This window comes from Rattus rattus, chromosome 2 (genome assembly GCF_011064425.1).
Source record: "Rattus rattus isolate New Zealand chromosome 2, Rrattus_CSIRO_v1, whole genome shotgun sequence".
Classification (NCBI taxonomy): domain Eukaryota; kingdom Metazoa; phylum Chordata; class Mammalia; order Rodentia; family Muridae; genus Rattus; species Rattus rattus.
In genome coordinates, this window is record NC_046155.1 from 16,700,461 (window position 1) to 16,724,029 (window position 23,569).

Consider the following 23,569-nt stretch of genomic DNA (forward strand, 5'->3'; position numbering starts at 1 on the left):
ATGTTTTCTACAGGGCTTAGGAGACTCCTTTATAAATACTGGGTTAGGAGACAATGAGATCACTCAACAGAAGCCTAGTGACCTGAGTCCATCTCCAAAACTCATGGTAGAAGGAGAGAAATGATTCACATAAGTTGTCTTCTGACCTCCTCATGAAGGCCTGTGGTATATTTGCACTCATATGTATATGCCCATATACATCTCCACATATATAATAACAACAGAGATTAAAATTAAAAATTAATGGATAAACAGTGTATTGATATCTTCTTTAAATTCAATGATTAAAAATGAAGCAAATTAACAGTTAAGCATAAATTCTAGCTAATAAATATTCTGATCAATAGAAATTTAATATTTAGTTCACATTTATGTTACACAGAAATTAAAAATTGAAGTTACCATAAAATTATTATCTAGGTACTATAGTAGTATCCACAAAAACTTCTAAAATAAAATACATAGTACTGGAAGTTCAGACAATTAAGAAAAAATGTATTTTCAAATCTGAATCTCTAATATACCAAATTTCAGACTTATCTTTATAAATTTCAAATACTCATTATTATTTAACTATGTAATGTGATAATCAAGACATCATCTGAGCCTTTAATCCTTGAGAGGCAGACAGGTGGATGTTGGTCAGTTGATGCCAGCCTGGTATGCATATCAGATTCTAGGACCACAAGGGCTTTTAAGGGAGACTCTCCCTGCCACAAACAAACAAACAAACAACCCCAAAAAACAACAAAAAAACAAACAGTAAATTGAATCTAACAAAAGAAAACAAACCCTACTAATCAAGAATTTTTTTAAAATAATGATGCATGTTTTTTTTTATTATTTTTTAAAGATTTATTTATGATGTATACAGCATCCTGCCTGCATGTATGCTTACAGGCCAGAGGAAGGCACCAGATCCTATTACAGATGGCTCTGGGCCACCATGTGGTTGCTGGGACTTGAACTCAGGACCTCTGGAAGAGTAGCCATTGCTCTTAACCTCTAAGCCATCTCTCCAGCCCAAAAATTTTTAAAGGATTACAGTTAGGCTAATTATATGAAATTTGCTTTAAAATAAAAATCAAATCAACTAATGCCCACATTGAAAGAAAATTAAAAAAAAAAATCCAACTAGTTCAAGAGGTCTAAGGAAATGGCTAGTGGTTAAAAGCTCAGGACAATCTGGAGCAGCTCACAAGCACTGTATGCATGCAGGCTGAAAGGATCTGGCATCCTTGGGAATCTGTAAGCATATGGCACACATACACAGTACTCAGGCACATACACCAACACATACAAGTAACTAAAGTCTAAAAAAAATACAAGTGTATGCAAAGACAAAGAAACCCTAAACCCAGAATTTCTTTTTTTTTTTCTCCTTTTTTTTTTTTTTTCCTTTTTTTTTTTTTTGGAGCTGGGGACCAAACCCAGGGCCTTACTGAGCTAAATCCCCAACCCCAAATCCAGAATTTCTTAATTGGTAAAAGTACTTTTCACTGAAGAAAAGTCTGTAAAGTAAAAATGCTTATAGAGGGCAGCAAGCCGGCCAGTGGTCAAGGGCTGTAAAACATGATTTCAGGGCCTGAAATGACCATCATTTGTTTTTACAGCTTGCCTCTGAGAAATGAATTCTTTTTAGTTTAGGTACTGTACAGAACTGAAAATCTAGGGGACTGTAAGTATAGGGTATAGATTCTTAAGGAATGAATGCTGAATGAAGACCTCTTCAAGTCCACCATCTTTCCTAACAGTAAAAACAGATGAGAAAGAGACTTGCAGTTCTTGGTACTTTTGGAAGAATCAAGTGTCACAGGACTCATTTTCACAAGTACAAGGAAAGCCTGCACTCTGCTGCTTCCTCTAAAGGCCCAGCTTTCAGACACCCCTGCATACTCCTTTACAGAAACAATAGGTGTTTACTGGCTCCCATTTCTACTTAGCTTCTGGCTGGAATTTGAAAAAAGGCAAACCAAAATAAAACAGAAAGTTAAAAACATCTTCAACTGCTTTTAAAATCATTGCTAGCTTTTAAAGATTAGCAAGAAAACAGCCCTTAATCACGTAGGTGGTAAAGAAACAGAGGCAGCTGAGAACCCCATGATGACAGTACAGACAGTACTTACGTCCTTATGTGTTACTTCACCATAGCTTTGCCCACAGCTCCACTTCAGCTTTCGAGAGCCCACTGGATCAGCCCACGTATAATATACTGCTTTTCCAGGAGGAAGGGAATCTTCGATTTCACTCAGAGAACTGACAATAAACAGTAAAAATATGTATTAAGTCAAATGCAGTTGACAAATACATAAAAATCCTAAATAATATTTCATTCTTATCCCACTGAAATTTGTAAAAATTCCTAGAAAAGGATTTTTTCCTTATACAATGAAAAGAGTAAGTCAGATTCCTTTCAGAATGTTACACCTCTCCCAATGAAAAACATATATCTAAAGAAAAAATAATGTGAAAGGAAACATTTTTCTGAGGAAATAAAGATCTTCAAGCATCTAAAGTTACTTTTGTTTTATTTTTTTTACAGATTTATTTATTTATTATATATAAGTACACTGTAGCTGTCTTCAGACACATCAGATCTCATTACAGATGGTTGCGAGCCACCATGTGGTTGTTGGGAATTGAGCTCAGGACCTCTGGAAGAGCAGTCAGTGCTCTTAACCACTGAGCCATCTCTCCAGCTCTTGTTTTGTTTTAAAATATAGGAAAATATTCTTATTCACATAAAATCATAGATAGTTCTTATTTCCTAAGCAATGGTGTTGCTGTGTATACTGGGTAGTTTCTGGCACTTGAGACAAATAGAGTCTCTTGCAGAAATACAACATTAACTGAGGAAGTTCTCCATCAGATTGGCCTATGGGCACGTCTATGGGGTATTTTCTTGATTAATGAATGATGTGAGAGGGCCCAGTTCTTTGTGAGCAGGCTGTCTTGGGCTGTTTAAGAAATCAAAGCAAGCCATGGAGAGCAAGTCAACAAGCAGCATTCCTCAGTTCCTGCTTTCAGGCTTTTGCCCAGTTTTTGCTCTGACTTTTCTCAGTGATGGACTGTGATCAGGATATGTAAGCCAAATAAGTCCTTTCTTCCCCAAGTTAGCTTTGGCCGGTGATTTATTATAGCAACAGAAAGCAGTCTCTCTCTCTCTCTCTCTCTCTCTCTCTCTCTCTCTCTCTAGATTGAAAAATGAATTGTTTTACAATTTTACATACAAGTTAGAGAGCTCAAATGCACAATGACTGAATGAAAACAGCTACAGCATAGGACAGAAACAAATAAATAGGAAGATATAGGTCAAAGAATACGAACAAAATAGTACAGATGTAAGATTAAAGAGAGGTCTGACGTATACATTTAAAGATGGTATTATATTACGGATTTTATTGAATAAGTAGACTTGAGGTGCTCTCATCAAAGACTAAAAGTAACCATAGCTAGGGATACAGTTTAGTGGTAGGTCACTACATACAAAAAGTAAGTAGTAAGAAACAGATGTGTTAATCTGCTTCAGTAGACAAAACACTAGATTGCTTATATGTATTCCAAAACACGGAACACTATGCTGCAAACTTCTGCCTTATAGGAGGTATGGGGATGCAGCACAGTGGTGATTGCCAACAACACACAAAGCCCTCAATTCCGTCCTCTGAACTAAAAAGGTAGACAAAGTCCTATACAGGAGCTGGGGAGGTGGCTCCTATTACAAGCACATGTAGCTTTTCTACAAGACCCAGGCTTAGTTCCCAGCACTCACTTTAGGAGACTCAGAACAACCTGCAACTCCAGTTCCAGAGGACCAGACTCCTCTTCTGGCCTCTGAGGGCCATTGTACACACACAGCATGTACACCCACATATACAGAAAGACAAAAAGTTCTGTAATTCAAACGTAGTGCAGAATTCTGGGTCTGTTACCCAGATCAAAACTAATCAAACAATATCAACAAAAACTGAAAATTATGAGTTTCACACAGCCATAAATAGGACAAGTTATTTTCCAAATTATTAGAAATGTATGTGATAGAATATTATGGCAAAGAACGGAGGCTATGGCTCCATGAATTAAGTGCTTACAATACTAGTGTGAGGAATAGAGTTTGGATCCCCACAGACCCTTTCCTAAAACCTCAAACCCAGAAGGCTGAACGAAGGGATTCCTGGAGCAAGCTAGCTGGAAAGACTAAAAATAATCTTCAAGCTCCTGGCTCAGCCAGATACCCACCTCAAGAAATAAAATGAAGATCAATCAGAGAGACCACCATTTTTATGCACACACACACACACACACACAGAGAGAGAGAGAGAGAGAGAGAGAGAGAGAGAGAGAGAGAGAGAGAGAGAGAGAGAGAGAGAGAGAGAGAGACAGACAGAGAGACAGAGACAGAGAGACAGAGACAGAGAGACAGAGAGAGACAGAGAGAGACAGAGAGAGAGAGAGGCAAGAGATAAAATCTGGTTACAATTATTTAAATGGTTTAAAGATTTCTATCAAAGGACAAACAACCAAACCACAATGCAGTCCCAGTAATTAGGAGCCAGAGTTTACGACCAGCCTGGGCCATACAATAAAAACCTGTGTCAAAACAACGTACGGGAACACTGAACTTGGGAAACCAACAAAATTCTACACAAATGCTTGCCAAAAATTGTGTTTTGAAACAATTTATGACTGCCATAGTGCTACAACTTTAACAGAAGGCAGGGAAGTAGAGGACAGGAGTACAGAAAGGAATGCTACAGTCACACAAGCTGGGGTTACAAAGATTATGCATTTTTCAATTCACTAGAGAATTAAAATGAACAGCTGGGACATACAAGACATGACAGACTAATTCAACAAAATCCTAACTATATAAAAATCCATCTTACACACTGAAATCAGCTCAATTTTAGTGAGAGCAATTAGTAATGTCAATGACTGACAGAGCACCCATTCCTTTCCTTGTTATTAACAAGAAATGATACACCTAATTCTGTACATCTACTAGGGTCTTCTGCACTTGCTAAGGAGGCTCTTAAAAAAATCCATCTTACCATTTTTTAAAGAAAAGAGAAGGGAACTGAAGACAACAAGGGGAATGCCAACCTCACTGGCATTCCTCATATACAGAGAAAAGGCATCAAATGTAAATATACTGATGATCAGGCAAATTTGGATTTAAAAATGTTAATGTCGGATTCATTGCAAAATATTATTCATGCAAAAATTTAACCAAGTCTTATCTTTGATAGCAGTATGAATTTAAAGAAAAGGGAAACTAAGAATATTTAACTATGTATTTGTACACATTTTAGTCATGGAAAAACCCCTAGCATCCTTGCATGGAAAGGTGAAATAAAAAACTATGTACAGCAATTACAGAATCACAAGGAAGTTCTTCAGCCAGTCCATCTTGTAGGGACACACCCAGGAAGTACAGAGAATGCTCAGGAAATAAAGACTTTAGTCTGTGTTAAATAGAGTACAAAAGGGGCACCACTTACAAAGGTAGTCTAAAAACAATTTTTAAGGAAACAGAATTTCCAGTATGAAAGTATTAAGAGCTGGCTCTATCAGAAGAACAGCATTACTTAGGCCATCAAAGCAAAGCCCCGTCTTTCTGCCAGGAGAACCATCTATGAAGATTAGAAGGAAGCATCTAGCTCATGCTCAGTTTGTCCATATTTGATCTTAGAATAGCATCAAAACTGTGGAAATAAACTTCTGTTGTTTATAAATTATTCAGTCTAAGGTATTTTTCTTACAGTAGCCAAAATATATAAAGGTGCGGTTTATTAATTTTATAATGTGGATAACAACAAGGAAAATCAGGTTTGTCTTCTTTTCCAATGATGAACATGAGAGGATAATGTGTAAGGATTAGGCATTCACTAGCTGGACCGGAGATCCTAGTCAATGCTTTTGTATTCAATCAACAATTGGAACCATAAATGGCAGGAGAAGGAAGTATGCATGAATAAGTGTACTGAAGCTAACTAGACCAATGAAAATAAAAAAGAGCCAAGTCAAAGCAAATCCGAGGCAGCCTATGGTCACTCAGTCGGGAAACACACAGCCATAGAAGCTCTAGCAGCACTAAGACCCAGCTTCACAGAAGATGTTAGCAGCAGTCCTAAACCACTGACACTTGGTTATAGGATTAGGGAAACAGTAAAAAAATGTTTGAAATTTTTGAAAAATTGGCACATCCTATTTTTTCAAACCATGAAAAGCCTTTCAGGGTTGCACTGATGGCTCAGGCAATAAAGTGCTTGTTATACGCATTTAAAAACATGCACCTGTAATCCTAATAACCAGAGAAGCAGAGACTGGAGCATTCCTGGAACTCAACAACTACTCAATCTTGTTGATTCAATGAACTTCAAGTTAAGTTAGAGACCCTGTCCATGAGATGGAGAGACAGAGAGGAAGATAACCAACATCTACCTCTAGCCTCCATGCAAATACACATCTATAACACCAGTCATGTGAACATACAAACATGTTTATATATACATATAGACCACATAATACATGTGTGCTAGACAGAGACTCTTGAGATGAGACATAGACAGAGACAGAAAGATACACATATAGAGAAAGAGGTGAAGACAGATACACACACATAGACACACATAAGAGACACAGACACACACACACACCCAAAGACAGACACCCAAAGACAGAGAGACAGAAGAGAGACAGACACATCACAAACAAAAACAGAGAGACAAGAGACACAGAGAAACAAACATACAGAGACACACAAAGATAGAGAGACAGACAGAGACAAAGTAACTTAGCTGAGTGTAGTGGTTCACACATGTAATCCAAGTACTTAGTGATCCAAGGCTGGTGAATCTCCTGGGCTTAAGGAAGGTATCAACTCCATACTAAGTTCAAAGTCAGCCTATAGTACATAGTGAGATCCTGACTCAAATGTCACCCACCAAAACAAAACAAAAGACAAAACTTGGATACCCTTGACTGATTCTGATACTCCTCACCAGACTGCACAATGACTAATATCTGTGGCAAGGACTTAGTTCTTTCATGTGTCTTTACTCATTTAAAAATGATTATAATTATAAAATCAGTTCCACTTCTATATAATTGACTAAAAGGAATCATTTTAACAAACACAGTAAAATTAATAGCAATTTCTGAAGGACTCGTTAGAAGGAACTGAGGGTCCCTCATCCAAATATGCAAATCATAAATCACAGTACCTATCTCCTTACCTTTGGTTGTACTGAACAGGGTCACTCTTGGTATGGTTTATTAATAGGAACGTAGCTGCTCCTTCATGGTAATCTGAAAATGTAATAACTGTAGAGTGCTCAGCCAAATTAACTTCTGCAATAACACCTCCAAGCTTAAAGGGTGGAAAAAATTTTAATGTGATCATTTTGCTCAGAATATTAACTGACAGCACTTAATAATAAAATTATTCATAACCTTATGATTTACTTTTTGTGAGAGAAAAGGGTTCTCTTTTAGAAGAGAACACAGACTTTTGTCATTTGTAGTTAGTGATAAAACTCTATTATATGCAAGTGAAATTTCAGTATCACATACAAGTGAAATTTCAGTATATTCCAGTGTTTATTCTAGATATGCCTGCTAACTTTCTATATAACAAATTATTGTACATTTGTTTCACCCTTTCATAAAAATGAATGACAGCTAATTTTTAGTAAAGAAGAAAAATTATCAGAAAACTATGTTACAAAAAGCAAAGTGTAGCACTAAAATGTAAACATTAGTTTTTTTCAATGATACACACGAAATAATGATCATGAACATCAAGACAAAGCACTCACCTCATTATCCAGTCGCAATAAAATACAACTATCTTGCTTGTTAAAATATATCCTTTTCGGAGGACCTTCACTCCTCTCAACTTGAATAAGAAGAATGTCGGAGGCATTCTCAGGCCAAAAGGGGATACACTAAAAATATATTCCACATATTTAAATAGATCTTATCATAAATACCTATGTCATTTAATAGCTTTAGAGACTGGCAAGTAAACTTTAAACATTTCTGAACTCACTGCTGCCATCAAAATAGAACTGCAAGACTCAAAATAGAAACAATACTCATAGAAACCTATTCTCAATGAGGAACTAAATATATTAAAACTGATGTGCATCCTTTTGTTTTAGGATAGAATGTTCTATAAATATCTGCTAAATCCATTTGGTTCATGACTTCTCTTAGTCTGTCTATGTCTCTGTTTAATTTCTGTTTCCGTGATCTGTCCATTGATGAGAGTGAGGTGTTGAAATCTCCTACTATTATTGTGTGAGATGCAATGTGTGCTTTGAGCTTTAGTAAGGTTTCTTTTATGTATGTAGGTGCCCTTGTATTTGGAGCATAGATATTTAGGATCGAGAGTTCATCTTGGTTGATTTTTCCTTTGGTGAATATGAAGTGTCCTTCCTTATCTTTTTTGATGACTTTCGGTTGAAAATCGATTTTATTCGATAGTAGAATGGCTACTCCAGCTTGCTTCTTCCGACCATTTGCTTGGAAAGTTGTTTTCCAGCCTTTTACTCTGAAGTAGTGTCGGTCTTTGTCTCTGAGGTGTGTTTCCTGTAGGCAGCAAAATGCTCGGTTCTCATTGCGTATCCAGTTTGTTAATCTGTATCTTTTTATTGGGGAATTGAGTCCATTGATGTTGAGAGATATTAAGGAATAGTGGTTGTTGCTTCCTGTTATATTCGTGTTTGGATGTGAGATTATGTTTGTGTGCTTGTCTTCTCTTTGTTTTGTTGCAAAACAATTAGTTTCTTGCTTGCCTCCTTGTGTTGGGCTTTACCATTTATTATCCTTTGTAGGGCTGGATTTGTAGAAAGATATTGTGAAAATTTGGTTTTGTCATGGAATATCTTGGTTTCTCCATCTATGTTGAGAGTTTTGCTGGATACAGTAACCTGGGCTGGCATTTGTGTTCTCTTAGTGTCTGTATGACATCTGTCCAGGATCTTCTGGCTTTCATAGTCTCTGGTGAGAAGTATGGTGTAATTTGGATAGGTCTGCCTTTATTTGTTACTTGACCTTTTTCCCTTACTGCTTTTAATATTCTTTCTTTGTTTTGTGCATTTGGTGTTTTGACTATTATGTGTCGGGAGGAGTTTCTTTTCTGGTCCAGTCTATTTGGAGTTCTGTAGGCTAAACATCCTCAGGCTCAGGTTCCTTTAGAGACCAAGTTTCATACTGTGTTTTAATGTTTAATAACTAAACATATAAAATAACAATGCACTGTTATGTAGGGGAACTCTTAAGATTGCACAATATTCCAAGGTTTTTCTGGTTGTTTTTTTTGTTTGTTTGTTCGTTTGTTTGTTTTTAACCTTTGTAGCTGGAGAGACTAAGCTTAACAAGACGAAATCATCTTGGCCATACATCTTAAAATAATCATTATAAGTCAAATAAGAATGCAAAATTTTATGCTAGCAAAAGAAAATTTATCTCAGATAAGATTAAAAAGATAAAATAAAAATTGAAAAACACTATAGGGATAGTTTTGAAAGACAAACAGGATACAACAGTATCTGTGAGTGATAAAATATGCAAGATAAAAATGTTATAATTTATAGAAAAGCTATGTCTACAAAGTATAAAGGTAAAAGAAAGCTATAGTAATCACTATAAAGATATATCTAGAATTCTATTTCCAAAAACTAAGAACAGATTGAAAACTTGTTGAACACTTAAGAGAAGTAAATCATGTTGTCAACAAACATTTATTAATGTTTAATCATGAATCAAAATCTTTTATGGTTTGTTTTTTATGTTTTGAGACATATCCCTGGCTGTCCTGAAACAGATGAGGGTAGCTTGAACTCCAAGCAACCTGCCTCTGCCTCACAAGCACTGAGATTAAAGGTGTCAGTCACCACTCCTGGCTCTGTTTATTCATTCACTGTTTTTTCTCTCCCTAGTCATTTCATAGTATACAGCCAGAAAATTCTACCATGTTAGAAAGGCCCCATTTTATCTTTAAGTTAAATGTTTATGATGGTTAAAAAAATCTACATAATTATCCTTTATTCCTTCTATGGCTTTATCTTCCAATTTGTCCCACTCTGTGATGGTTTGTATATGCTTGGCCTGGGGGGTGGCACTATTAAGAGGTGTGGCCTTGTTAGAGAATGTGTGTCACTGTGGGCATGGGCTTTAAGACCCTCATCCTAGCAACCTGGAAGCCAGTCTTCTGTTTGCTTTCAGATGAAGATGTGGAACTTCAGCTCCTCCTGTTCCATGCCTTCCTGGATGCTGCCATGCTCCCACCTTGATAATGGACTGAATTTCTGAACCTGTAAGCCAGCCTCAATTTAATGTCCTTATAAGAGTTGCCTTGGTGATGGTGTCTGTTCATAGCAATACAACCCTAAGATACTTTCCAATAATATTGGCTTTATCCCCACCCCCCAAATGTCAAAAACTCTCCTTTATTAGTGTCTTATTCTGGTTTACACTGTCTCTCATGCTCATTCCCCAAATATCTGAAGTAAGAATTTCTAGTTTCCTTGGAGACTCACTTGTGTCATATGATGCTTTTCTGCAAACTGTCTTATGAGAGAATGTTTTGCTGAGAACAGACACGGGGTATTTTCTGGAAGCTGCCTGGAGAAAGAACATGTGAAGTTTTGCAGGAGCAATGATAGAGAGGACATGTGATATTTGCAGAGTATTAACACAACAGACAGTGGAAGACGTTCTGGCATAGGTTCGCCTTGATGGTCTTCAATGGGCTTTTTAGCTGATCTTTGCAAAGAAGATCATTTGCTATGGCTTCATAGAAAGAAATGCACCAAAGAACTTCTGGTGATATTCTTGTGGCTTCTTGCCACTTCCGTGGATTCCTGTGGACTCCTGCTGATTGGCGGAGCCTCATGGTCTCTTCTGAAACCAATTGCCACTGTTGATTTTGTGGTTGCTGAGTAGACTGGATTGCCTATGCTGATCTGTGTACGGTGAAAGGCTAGTGGACTAGATTACTGACAATAAAGATTGGAACCACCCTAAAGAACTAATTCTAAGCAGGTCCATGTCCTCCTTGACCATTAACCTTTAGTCCTCCCTTACCTTTGGTCAGTGGACTATAATGGAGGTTAAGGTGTTTAAGAACCTACATTAAAGTAGGTTTTGAAAAATCTAAGCCTAAATATATTCATGCTGTGAAGAAGTCTATCTCATGGCCCTAAACCAATTTTTTCAGGGAAAACTTCAGGTAATATGAAAGCTTAACATAGTAAACCTTAGAATGAAGCAGAATTAATGTTTAAAGAGACATTAGTTTTAAGTTTTAGAGGAAGTAGCATAATCCACTGATTGAAAGGAACTCAGGAAAAATAACCAGTAACTCATATACAGACATAGTGATATATTAATGAAACAAAAAAAGACCATAATGCAGTAGAGAAGAAAGATTTGTTACCTCCTAAGAAATGATAGAATCATAGCATAATTTTCAAGAAAACAGAAACTGAAGATATTGGTAGGAAAGATATAAGATATTAGGACCAGAACTTGACATAAAAACAAAACAAGAACTGACATAAAAGATTATAATTAAAACTTATGTGGACAAAAAACTGTAATAAATAACTTCAAATTCAAACCTAGTAGAAATTCTAAAACTTCAAGAATGTGCCCAAGATAATCCTTGTATACAGGAAGGAGTCATGAATAGAAATAATAAACACTTGTCTAATATTTTACCATTTTAGAATACTAGTTCTTTTTTAAAAAAAAATTTATTAGATATATTTCTTTACTTACATTTCAAATGTTATTCCCCTTCCCGGTTTCCTGTCCATAAGACCCCTTTCCCTCTACTCCCCTTCCCCCATATGGGTATTCCCCCCATACATCCTCCATACTGCCCCCCCATATTCCCCTGCACTGGGGGTCCAACCTTGGCAGTACCAAGGGCTTCCCCTCCACTGGTGCCTCAACAAGTCTATTCTCTGCTACATATGCAGTTCGAGCCCTGGATCAGTCCATGTATAGTCTTTGGGTAGTGGTTTAGTCCCTGAAAGCTCTGGTTGGTTGGCATTGTTGTTCTTGTGGGGTTGCAAGCTCCTTCCAACTCTTTCAATCCTTCCTCTAATTCCCCCCCAGAGAGGGGTCCTGCTCTCAGTTCAGTGGTTTGCTGCTAGCATTGACCTCTGTATTGGACATGCTCTGGATGTGTCTCTCAGGAGAGATCTATATCCGGTCCCTTTCAGCATGCATTTTTTAGCTTCATAATCTTATCTAGTTTTGGTGGCTGTATATATATGGGCCACATGTGGGCCAGGCTCTGAATGGCCGTTCCTTTAGTCGCTGCTCTAAACTTTGCTTCCATATCCGCTCCTATGGATATTTTTTCCCCCCTTTAAGAAGGAATGGGAGCATACTCATTTTGGTCATCCTTCTTGAACTCCCTGTAGTCTCTGGATTGTATCTTGGATAATTCGAGCTTTTTGGCTAATATCCACTTATCAGTGAGTGCACACCAAGTGTGTTTTTCAGTGACTGAGTTATCTCACTCAGGATGATATTTTCTAGTTCCATTCATTTGCCTATGAATTTCATAAAGTCATTGTTTTTGATAGTTGAGTAGTACTCCATTGTGTAGATGTATCACATTTTTTAAATCCATTCCTCTGTTGAAGGGCATCTGGGTTCTTTCCAGCTATTATAAATAAGGCTGCTATGAACATAGTGGAGCATGTGTCTTTGTTGTATGTTGGAGCATCTTTTGGATATATGCCCAGGAGAGGTATATCTAGGTCCTCAGGTAGTGGAATGTCCAATTTTCTGAGGAACCTCCAGACTGATTTCCAGAATGGTTGTACTAGTCTGTAATCCCACCAACAGTGGAGGAGTGTTCCTCTTTCTCCACATCCTCGCCAGCATCTGCTGTTACCAAAGTTTTTGATTTTAGTCATTCTGACTGGTGTGAGGTGGAATCTCAGGGCTGTTTTGATTTGCATTTCCCTTATGACTAAAGATGTTGAACATTTAAGTGCTTTTTGGCCATTCGATAATCCTCAGCTGAGAATGTTTTGTTTAGCTCTGTACCCCATTTTTTAATAGGGTTATTTGGCTCTCTGGAGTCTAACTTCTTCAGTTCTTTGCATATTTTGGATATTAGCCCTCTACCAGATGTAGGATTGATAAAGATCTTTTCCCAATCTGTTGGTTGCCCTTTTGTACTAATGACAGTATCTTTTGCCTTACAGAAGCTTTGTAGTTTTATGAGGTCCCATTTGTCGATACTTGATCTTAGAGCATAAGCCATTGGTGTTTTGTTCAGGAAATTTTCCCCAGTGCCCAAGTGTTCCAGATTCTTCCTCACTTTTTTCTTCTATTAGTTTGAGTGTATCTGGTTTGATGTGGAGGTCCTTGATCCACTTGGACTTAAGCTATGTACATGGTGATAAGAATGGATCGATTTGCATTCTTCTACATGCTGACCTCCAGTTGAACCAGCACCATTTATTGAAAATGCTATCTTTCTTCCATTGGATGGTTTTAGCTCCTTTGTCAAAGATCAAGTAACCATAGGTGTGGAATAATAGCTTTTTAAATCTAGATAATGTATCAACCTCAGTTCATCATTTTGAAAATACCTCCAGCTATCTGACACAAACTGCAAACTTTACTATAAGTGACCCTTGCCTTCTTTCAAGAAGCAAGTTAAAGACATTTCCATCAGTTTCAACAAGTAACATTATATGGAAAAAATGTATGATAATTTAAGGAATGTAACATTAAAAATAAAAAGAAGTATGCTTTAATTTGTATACTTCCACTTTACAAGTCAGGCTTCCCTGTGGTATTATTCCTACATTTCTATCATGTACACTGCACACAGGAGTAGAAAGTAGATTATGAAATTCAGTTACGTACCTGCTCTAAGTCAAGAGAAAGCCATTTGTCACTTCCTTCTTCTGTCACTGATATATGGTATCTGCTTTTGTTTTTAATCATATAAAAAGGAATGAATGTCACAATTCTGGTAATATTAAAACTGCTGAGATCTATAGTGACACCAACCTATAAGCAAAAAATTAAAAATGTTTGAAAAGCATTGTACACTTATACAATTTCAGTATCTAATAGCTACACTGCAAATGAAGTTTCTTTAGCACAGAAGAAACTTACTTGATATTCCATTTTCAGGCCTTTGCATTTAATGGCTCCATGACTACCAACAGTATCGATTGAAAACTGATCAGAAAGTTCACTATCAGTTACCATAAGCTGAACCTAGGGGAAGAATTTGAGATAAATTACAATTTATATATCATCTAGCTGTGTGTAGTGTGGAAGGCCTTGCACATTTTAGCCAAAAATATATTAATAATGTAATACATCTTTCTTAACATTAAATGCTTGCAATATTTCTATGGTTAGATATTTCTGAACAAGGTCTCTTGTGTAACTCAAGCTGGATGTAACTTAGCATGTACATACACAGGCCTCAAAATCAACATCTTCCTGCCTCCCCAGTGCTGGGATTAGCTGTAAATGGTACTGTACCCAGCTATACTAACCTTTTAACTGCAAATATAATTTCTACTTGAATTTCAGATTTTATTGTTCAGAGCTATGAAAACTGAAACAGAATGTTTATTTAAAGAGCAAAAGTTAGAAAAGAAAATGACACATACCTTATTGTTGTTAAAAAAGTGGTTTGGCTGAAAGGAAAAGAGAACTGGCTTTTTATAATTAGGTGGATGCTTTCGGTGAATTCCATCTGCTTTGTACTGTAACATCCGATTAGTTTTATTGACCATCCAGTATGGACTATGAAATGCCACAACTGTCTGTCCAGTATTGTAAGTCATATGGATAGCAATATCCAAATCACTCTTTTCCATTTCTGTGAGACAGGTAAAGTTGATGAAATTGATGTCTTGTTGGTTAGGATCTATCTGAAATTCACTTTTCCAGTCATGATTAAGATAGTCAAGTAATTTTAAGTGTAGCTTGGCCTGGTCCATTTCTACATTATAGATCTGTGATGAATGTCCTTCGCTTAGAGTACAAACAGTATTCTCAATGCCCTGAAGTAAGAAAGCAAAACAAAAACCGAACTTAAACATGCTTCTGAAAAACACTCTTCCAAATGCATTCTTTCGAAATACCACACAAAATTCTTTTTGAAATAACTGTCAGAACAAGTCATCAGTGTTCTTCAAGCTGTAAATCTACCCCAATGCTTGATCTACATTTGGGCAACTGTACCTATAAAATGGTCTAGATAAATGACTATGAAAGATTAAGATTAAATGACATGTGGAACTTCCCAGCAAGATGTAACTATAATTCCATAATCAGTACAAATAAAATAAGCCCTAACATATAAGATAACAAAAATGTATAAGAACATTGTTATAATCCAAAAACAGCAACACAGCACATACTGCCTGCCACTTTTAAAACACACCCTTCATCTATTATCAGTTCATGCTGTTTACTGTATACAGAGAAATCATTTATTTTCCTCTATGCACACCTTCATTACCTTACTTCTTATCTCTATAACCTTTCTACAATTTTTCCAGCTTTCTTAGTCTTAAATAATATCCATTGTTGGACTTTCACATGGGAACAGACTATTTAACAAAACAATGATTGTGGTGCTGGTGTGCTATGTACCTAATAAATGGCAAACATGTTCTTAAAAGACAAGGGGTAAGTCCTCTACTTACCTATTTTAATTTTCCCCATGACCTACAATACAAGTTTTATCACTATTTCCATTTAATATGAATATATAAATAAAAATATAATCTACCTAAAAAGATAAGTCAGTAACTGATAGTGTTAGGATATAACTAACTCCAAGTCATGTTGGCCAAGTATCAACTACTTATCATTACGGTAATCTGTCACGTTAAAAACACAACCACAAATAAGTTAATTCCTCTTACTTAAAAATGCATCACTGAACTGCAAACCTACTCTATATCACGGAGTTAAATATACCTACAGAGAACAGACAACAGTGAAGAGCTACTTTAGTATATTGATAAGTATTTAAAAATGTTTACAAAAAATTTAGAAAAGAGAAAACCTCTATTGAATCTAAACTAGACAGTACTTAATAAGAAAAAAGCATCTTTACATGAAATAAAGCTTTTTGTAAAACATTAATTGTGTAAGTATCACACTTAAAAGTCACTTCAACACCAATGACCATGCTTGTTTGGTAATTCATTATCCATCATATTTAAACATACAACATCTGAACTACATACCAAAAGAAAGGACTGAAAGATAAGTCTTATAAATAAGTGGCATCTTCAGGGCGTGATTATAGGTCATTTATTGTACAGGACTACACACTGTTGTACAAGTTGCATATCATATTTGTATAGAATTATATATAGTTCAATAGATTTCCAAGATAAATTAATAAAAAATCTTTTCTTTTAAATTATCTTTTATGAAAACTTTTTAGTTTGGTTTATTTATTATGTGTGTGAAAGACAAAGTTCATATACATGTGTGTGCACATGCTACGACCTGTTGTGGAGGTCGCAGGAGAACTTTTTAGAGTGGCTTCTCTCCATCATGTGAGTTGTGAACGTTCAACTCAGGTTATTAGGCTTGAAGGACCTAAATTATCTTTTTAAACATATTAAAATTTCCATTTTGTAAATGCCTGTTTTTCAGTAATGCTACAACCTCTGTAATAGCTTTAACCATTTTGTTTCGAACTTTAAATGAATCAAGCTACAAAGTCCAACACAGAACCATACTCAGAAGCTGGGAGGTACCTCAAGGTAATAAGCAATTTTGTAGGGAAGAAGATTCCGGATGAGGATGGGTGGCCACAAGTGCATCACATATGGTAAGTCCCAGCCATCTTCTGAATACGCTGACAGGGAAGCCAAATTATCCTTTTCTGGGACAATATTAATAACAAACGATTTCTTAGAAGGGCTTATAGGTCTACATTTCTTCTTCAGAAGCTGTCCATCATGTTTTATGATTTCTTCAAAGTCGATTCCTTCACATAGGTGGTAGTCCTCATCTTCTGGCTTCAAGGAAAGGGATGATCTACACAAGTAAGTAAATAAAATTTAAAAACATTTTAAGAGACTTTAAATTAGGCCAGGTGGTGGGTAGCTTGTGGAGGAGGTAGGGGCAGGCAGATCTCTGAGTTGAGGTCAGAATAGTGTAGACATAGTCTACAATTCAGGAGAGCCAGGGCTACATGGGGAAGCCCTGACTCCAAAAAAACAGACAAACAATAAATAAATAACAACGAAATCAAACCAAAACAGCCCCTTCCCAAAAAACAAAAACCAAACAACCACGACCGCCACCGCCACGCCCGTCGCCGCCGCCACCACCACCACCACCTCCACCACCACCACCACCACCACCACCACCACCACCACCACCACCACCACCACCACCACCACCAGCACCACCACCAAAACCTTAAATTAGAATAAAAGGCTATTGCTTGGGACACTGAATTCCTTCAGTATTGATGATGCAATGAGTGTTTTTTTTTTTTGTGCTTCAGAATATGCAATCTAAACAATTTTCCAGAGGCTCATCAAATTATTTTGATAATAATTATTGTCATAAGCTTCAATACACATATATTCAATATTATGTTTGAATTTCAATATTTTTTAAGAATATTGTGTATAGCATGTGCATGTATGTAGGATCATGCATTTTCATGTGGAGTGTGTGGTTCATGTAAGTATGTAAGGGTGCATGCATTTGCATGTGGAAACCATAGACTCTCAATACATTTGGAGCTCTGGTTTGGCTACACTGGCTGCCCACAAGCCATAGTCATCTCTCCAACTTTCTCAGTGTTGTAATTACAGACATGCTGCTATACACATCTTTTACATGATTTTCAAGAATTCATGTCTTAGCATTTTATGTATTGATCAATCTTTTTAGCCCTAAGTGTAATTTTTTTCTCCATCTTTATTAAATTGGGTATTTCTTATTTACATTTCAATTGCTATTACCTTTCCCGGTTTCCAGGCCAACATCCCCCAACCGCTCCCCTTCTACATAGGTGTTCCCCTCCCAATCCTCCCCCCATTACCACCACCCCCCAACAATCATGTTCACTGGGGGTTCAGTCTTGGCAGGAACAAGGGCTTCCCCTTCCACTGGTGCCCTTACTAGGCTATTCATTGCTACCTATGAGGTTGGAGCCCAGGGTAAGTCCATGTATAGTTTTTGGGTAGTGGCTTAGTCCCTGGAAGCTCTGGTTGGTTGGCATTGTTGTTCATATGGGGTCTCAAGCCCCTTAAATCTCTTTCAGTCCTTCCTAAGATTCCTTCAACAGGGGTTCCGTTCTCAGTTCAGTGGTTTGCTGCTGGCATTCGCCTATGTATTTGCCATATTCTGACTGTGTCTCTCAGGAGAGATCTACATCGGTTCTTGTCGGCCTACACTTCTTTGCTTCATCCATCTTATCTAGTTTGGTGGATGTATATGTATGGGCCACATGTGGGGCAGGCTCTGAATGGGTGTTCCTTCAGCCTCTGTTCTAAACTTTGCCTCCCTATTCTCTCCCAAGGGTATTCTTGTTCCCCTTTTAAAGGAGTGAAGCATCCGCATTTTGTTCATCCTTCTTGAGTTTCATGTGTTCTGTGCATCTAGGGTAATTCGAGCATTTGGGATAATATCCACTTATCAATGAGTGCATACCCTGTGTTTTTCTGTGACTGGGTTACCTCACTCAGGATGATATTTTCCAGTTCCATCCATTTGTCTATGAATTTCACAAAGTCATTGTTTTTGATAGCTGAGTAATATTCCATTGTGTAGATGTACCACATTTTCTGTATCCATTCCTCTGTTGAAGGGCATCTGGGTTCTTTCCAGCTTCTGGCTATTATAAATAAGGCTGCGATAAACATAGTGGAGCACGTGTCTTTGTTATTTGTTGGGGCATCTTTTGGGTATATGCCCAAGAGAGGTATAGCTGGGTCCTCAGGTAGTGGGATGTCCAATTTTCTGAGGAACCTCCAGACTGATTTCCAGAATGGTTGTACCAGTCTGCAATCCCACCAACAGTGGAGGAGTGTTCCTCTTTCTCCACATCCTCGCCAGCATCTGCTGTCACCAAAGTTTTTGATCTTAGCCATTCTCACTGGTGTGAGGTGAAATCTCAGGGTTGTTTTGATTTGCATTTCCCTTATGACTAAAGATGTTGAACATTTCCTTCAGTGCTTCTCAGCCATTCAGCATTCCTCAGCTGTGAATTCTTTGTTTAGCTCTGAACCCCATTTTTAATAGGGTTATTTGTCTCCCTGCAGTCTAACTTCATGAGTTCCTTGTACATTTTGAATATAAGCCCTCTATCAGTTGTAAAGATCTTTTCCCAATCTGTTGGTTGCCATTTTGTACTAACAACAGTGTCCTTTGCCTTACAGACGATTTATAGTTATATGAGATCCCATTTGTCGATTCCTGATCTTAGAGCATAAGCCATTGGTGTTTTGTTCAGGAAATTTTCTCCAGTGCCCAGGTGTTCCAGATTCTTCCCCACTTTTCTTCTATTAGTTTGAGTATATCTGGTTTGATGTAGAGGTCCTTGATCCACTTGGACTTAAGCTTTGTACAGGGTGATAAGAATGGATCGGTCTGCATTCTTCTACATGCTGACCTCCAGTTGAACCAGCACCATTTGCTGAAAATGCTATCTTTTTTCCATTGGATGATTTTGGTTCCTTTTTCAAAAATCAAGTGACCATATGTGTGTGGGTTCATTTCTGGGTCTTCAATTCTATTCCACTGGTCTATCTGCCTGTCTCTGTACCAATACTGTACAGCTTTTTTTTTTTTTTTTTTTTTTTATCACTATTGCTCTGTAATACTGCTTGAGTTCAGGGATAGTGATTCCCCCTGAAGTCCTTTTATTGTTGAGGATAGTTTTAGTTTTCCTGGGTTTTTTGTTATTCCAGATGAATTTGCAAATTGTTCTGTCTAACTCTCTGAAGAATTGGATTGGAATTTTGATGGGGATTGCATTGAATCTGTAGATTGCTTTTAGTAAAATGGCCATTTTTACTACATTAATCCTGCCAATCCATGAGCATGGGAGATCTTTCCATCTTCTGAGATCTTCTTCAATTTCTTTCTTCAGAGGCTTGAAATTCTTGTCATACAGATCTTTGACTTGCTTGGTTAAAGTCACACTGAGGTATTTTATATTATTTCGGACTATTATGAAGGATGTCGTTTCCCTAATTTCTTTCTCGGCTTGTTTCTCTTTTGTGTAGGAAGGCTACTGATTTAATTTTTTAAAACTAAGCTACATTCAAGAATCATTTTAAGACATATCTTTGTATGTATACATAATTTTTAGTTAACTAATTGTTTAATTATCTAATTATTTTTCACAATGTTGGGGATAAAACTGCACTTATTGTGCAAGCACTTTGCTTCTAAACTAATCCTCTATACATTTCTTTCATCTGTAAATCCAGTTATGGTTCTATCTCTCTAACTATGGATGAGCTGTCAAAATAATCTCTATCTCTAATTACTTTCCTAACATCTAGCCTTGAAAGTTTCAATATCTTCTCTATATTATTATATTACATGTAACATTACTGTAACTTGACTCAATGGGACACTGAACCGTCCACTGTGCTGTCCTTCTCCTGACTTCTAGCACTAGTGCTCTGGAGTTAGGGGTGACACTTAACCATGCTCTTCTGATCCACACACTAATGTCAACACAGCTTATTTTGCCTTTTCTACCTCCACATTATCTCTATAACTTTTAATCTACTTTACATTCTGATTTCTAGTATTACATAAAAATTAAATCTCCTCAAATGAAAGCCAACAAATTCATACAGTTTGTCAAAGCATTTGTTTATTTCATTATTATTTATATTAAATTCTGTGGAACAAGGTTTGAAGCCTATAGTCCTGGCTGGCCTGAAACTCCCTATGAACCCTAAAGCTGCCCTCATGCTTATGGCACTTCTGGGCTCAAGTTCCAAGTGTTGGGATTATAGGTGTGAGACAACATGCCTGGACAGCAAACACTTACGGAATCTGCCTGTTAAGTACCAACCCAAAGATACAACTGAAAACACAACAATGAGTGTGCTCAATCGACGGTTAGCGGTAAGCTATAGTGCTGAATGCTACTGAAGGTTTGGTCCTCCAGTTGAAATTCAATCTCCAATATGATACAAAAATACAGAATGTTAAGTCTTAATTTACCATAATTTATTTTTCTGACAACATAACATTTACATCAAGTTTAATTACTTTAACTATTTAAGATTACATTACAATTCTTTTCCTAAACTATTAATAGATACATATAAATAAAATGATACTGTTTTCTAAAGCAATTTTTAAAACTTCTATTATAAAAAATTTGAAAAGTAAATATCATTTCATAGTCTATAAATGTAGAAACCAGATCATGTTTCTTTAGACATTTTAAAACACACGAACATATGAATATGTAATAACTGTATTAATCAGTAAAAGTATAAATAATGTACAGATTAAAACGTAATAATTTTTACTTTTGAGAAGATACCTAGGTACCTTGAAATTAAGACTAGATATTTAAGAGTATAGACAATTAAAGTTTGATAATTCAAAAATATCTATAATAAATCTGAAACTGAATATTCTCTAAAATAATTTAGGGTAAGTAAAAAGATAAAAAGCTCACCGGTAAGATGCTAATGGTATGTTAAATTCATTTTCAGGTGAAGCAATTCCCAAAAAAGTATCTCCTTCAAAAACGGAAATTGGGATTGAAAAATGATTCTTAATCTGGAAAATAGCAAAATATATTTAATATTCACATACAAAAAGATATTTTAAAAATTTGTCTATCTATATATCAACATAGAAACTATGAGATAATGTTCAGCTTGGTCATATAAATTAGAAGAACCAAACATACAATTATTTATCTTTTCAAAATGAATCTGACTTTATACTTTATAGAATAACTTTAAGCCAGTCAGCATTCCAACATAGACAAGGGAGGAGTGTATAGGATACCACCCTCGCCGGGGAGCTATTTGTCACTGATGGCTGCTAGGGGAGGGAGAGTCACTTTTCTTCAGAAGTGTTGTCCCTGGTAGGTTGTCCATGTTCCAATGCATAGGCCTATAGAGATGCACATTAAGAGCAGTACTACTTGGATTCATTGTGCTATTTAAAAAAAAAAAACATAAAAAGGCATGAAGTTGGGAAAGGGATTTAAGAGGAAGAGATTTAGGGAGCATTTAGAGATGGGGTGTGGGATAGATATAGTAAAAATATGATATATAGAGGCATGAAATTACCAAGAATAAACAAAATTTATATTAAAACAATAATACTATAGCTTATTTTGGCTTATAGTATGTAGGCATATATATATTTCCTATGTATGAAATACAAATTAATTAAACAAATTGAGTGATTATAACAAAAAAAAACCCTGTATGAATGTAAGAAGGGAAATGTGTATGGAACAGGGTATACAACAGGTGCTGAAGAAGGGAGTTGAGAGATATGATAATTAAAACATACTTTATAAATGCATGAAACTGTCGAAGAATCTGTCCAGTTGTGGAAAGCCAGAGTACTGCCATGAGAGCAGTCTGCATAGCCAAGGTCAGAGAGAAGTGTGCAGCCAAGAGACACTCTTGTCTATGCTTAGTCTATAGAGGAACTGTCTCAAGGAGAGCTTTGTGCGCTGACGTGCTTATAAGCTGGAGCTACAGAAATAAACTTTGAGCCTTGAATTGTCTTGGCTCCATGCATCTCTCTCTCTCTCTCTCTCTCTCTCTCTCTCTCTCTCTCTCTCTCTCTCTCTCTCTCTCTCTCTCTCTCCGAGATTCAGAGAACAACATGAGAAGCAGGAGAGCTGCAGGAAGGAGGAGTAGTGTGAAATGCCGGCCTCTGGACATGAACTCACATCTGTAATCACTTATACAAGGTCAAGACAGTTAAAAATGTGATCACATTTGTGCTGATCATAATCTCAAATAAATTTTATATTAAATTAACTGCTGATGTAAATCCATTCTAAGGCTCCAATATTGTTAAAAATATTCAGTTAGTTACTGAGGCCTTTGAGTCTGTCTCCTTGTTTTCCAATCAGATTTAATTCGGGAAACATTGGGACGTAAACAAATTTAATATTTGTGAGAGGCAATGGAGCAAGGTCAGTGGCTCCCCAGGTCAGAGCTACTCTCATGGACAAGGGTTTCATCCCAGCACCCACGTGGCAGTTCACAACCACCTAGAATTCGACTCCCAGGACATCCAATGCCCTTTTCTGGCCTCTGTGGGCATCTGGCATACAAATGCTATCCAGACATACATGCAGAAAAACATCAATATACATAAATAACAATTTTAAAAATCAAAAAGACAATAGCACTGAAAAAAGAGAAAATTCTAAGAAAAAGAAAGGTGAAGAATAGTAGATAATAAAAAATGTAATATATCCATGCACTCACACACACTCTCTCACACAGATACTAACACAGACACACAACTACAGACACTTACACACACACTGCAGCAATTTCCATTT

The 23,569-nt window shown here is 36.7% G+C and overlaps 1 protein-coding gene across 1 annotated transcript in view; it reads right to left on the reverse strand.

Moving 5' to 3' along the window:
* Vps13a (vacuolar protein sorting 13 homolog A) overlaps positions 1-23,569 on the reverse strand; it is a 210,438-nt gene that overhangs the window by 45,279 nt on the left and 141,590 nt on the right. The window contains exons 46-53 of the mRNA XM_032891688.1: positions 21,704-21,807; positions 16,788-17,070; positions 14,673-15,068; positions 14,164-14,268; positions 13,909-14,055; positions 7,821-7,949; positions 7,239-7,372; positions 2,127-2,256 (exon numbers count right to left, since the gene is read on the reverse strand). Coding sequence (XP_032747579.1) covers positions 2,127-2,256; positions 7,239-7,372; positions 7,821-7,949; positions 13,909-14,055; positions 14,164-14,268; positions 14,673-15,068; positions 16,788-17,070; positions 21,704-21,807 — 1,428 coding nt within the window. The remainder of the gene's footprint in view (positions 1-2,126; positions 2,257-7,238; positions 7,373-7,820; positions 7,950-13,908; positions 14,056-14,163; positions 14,269-14,672; positions 15,069-16,787; positions 17,071-21,703; positions 21,808-23,569) is intronic.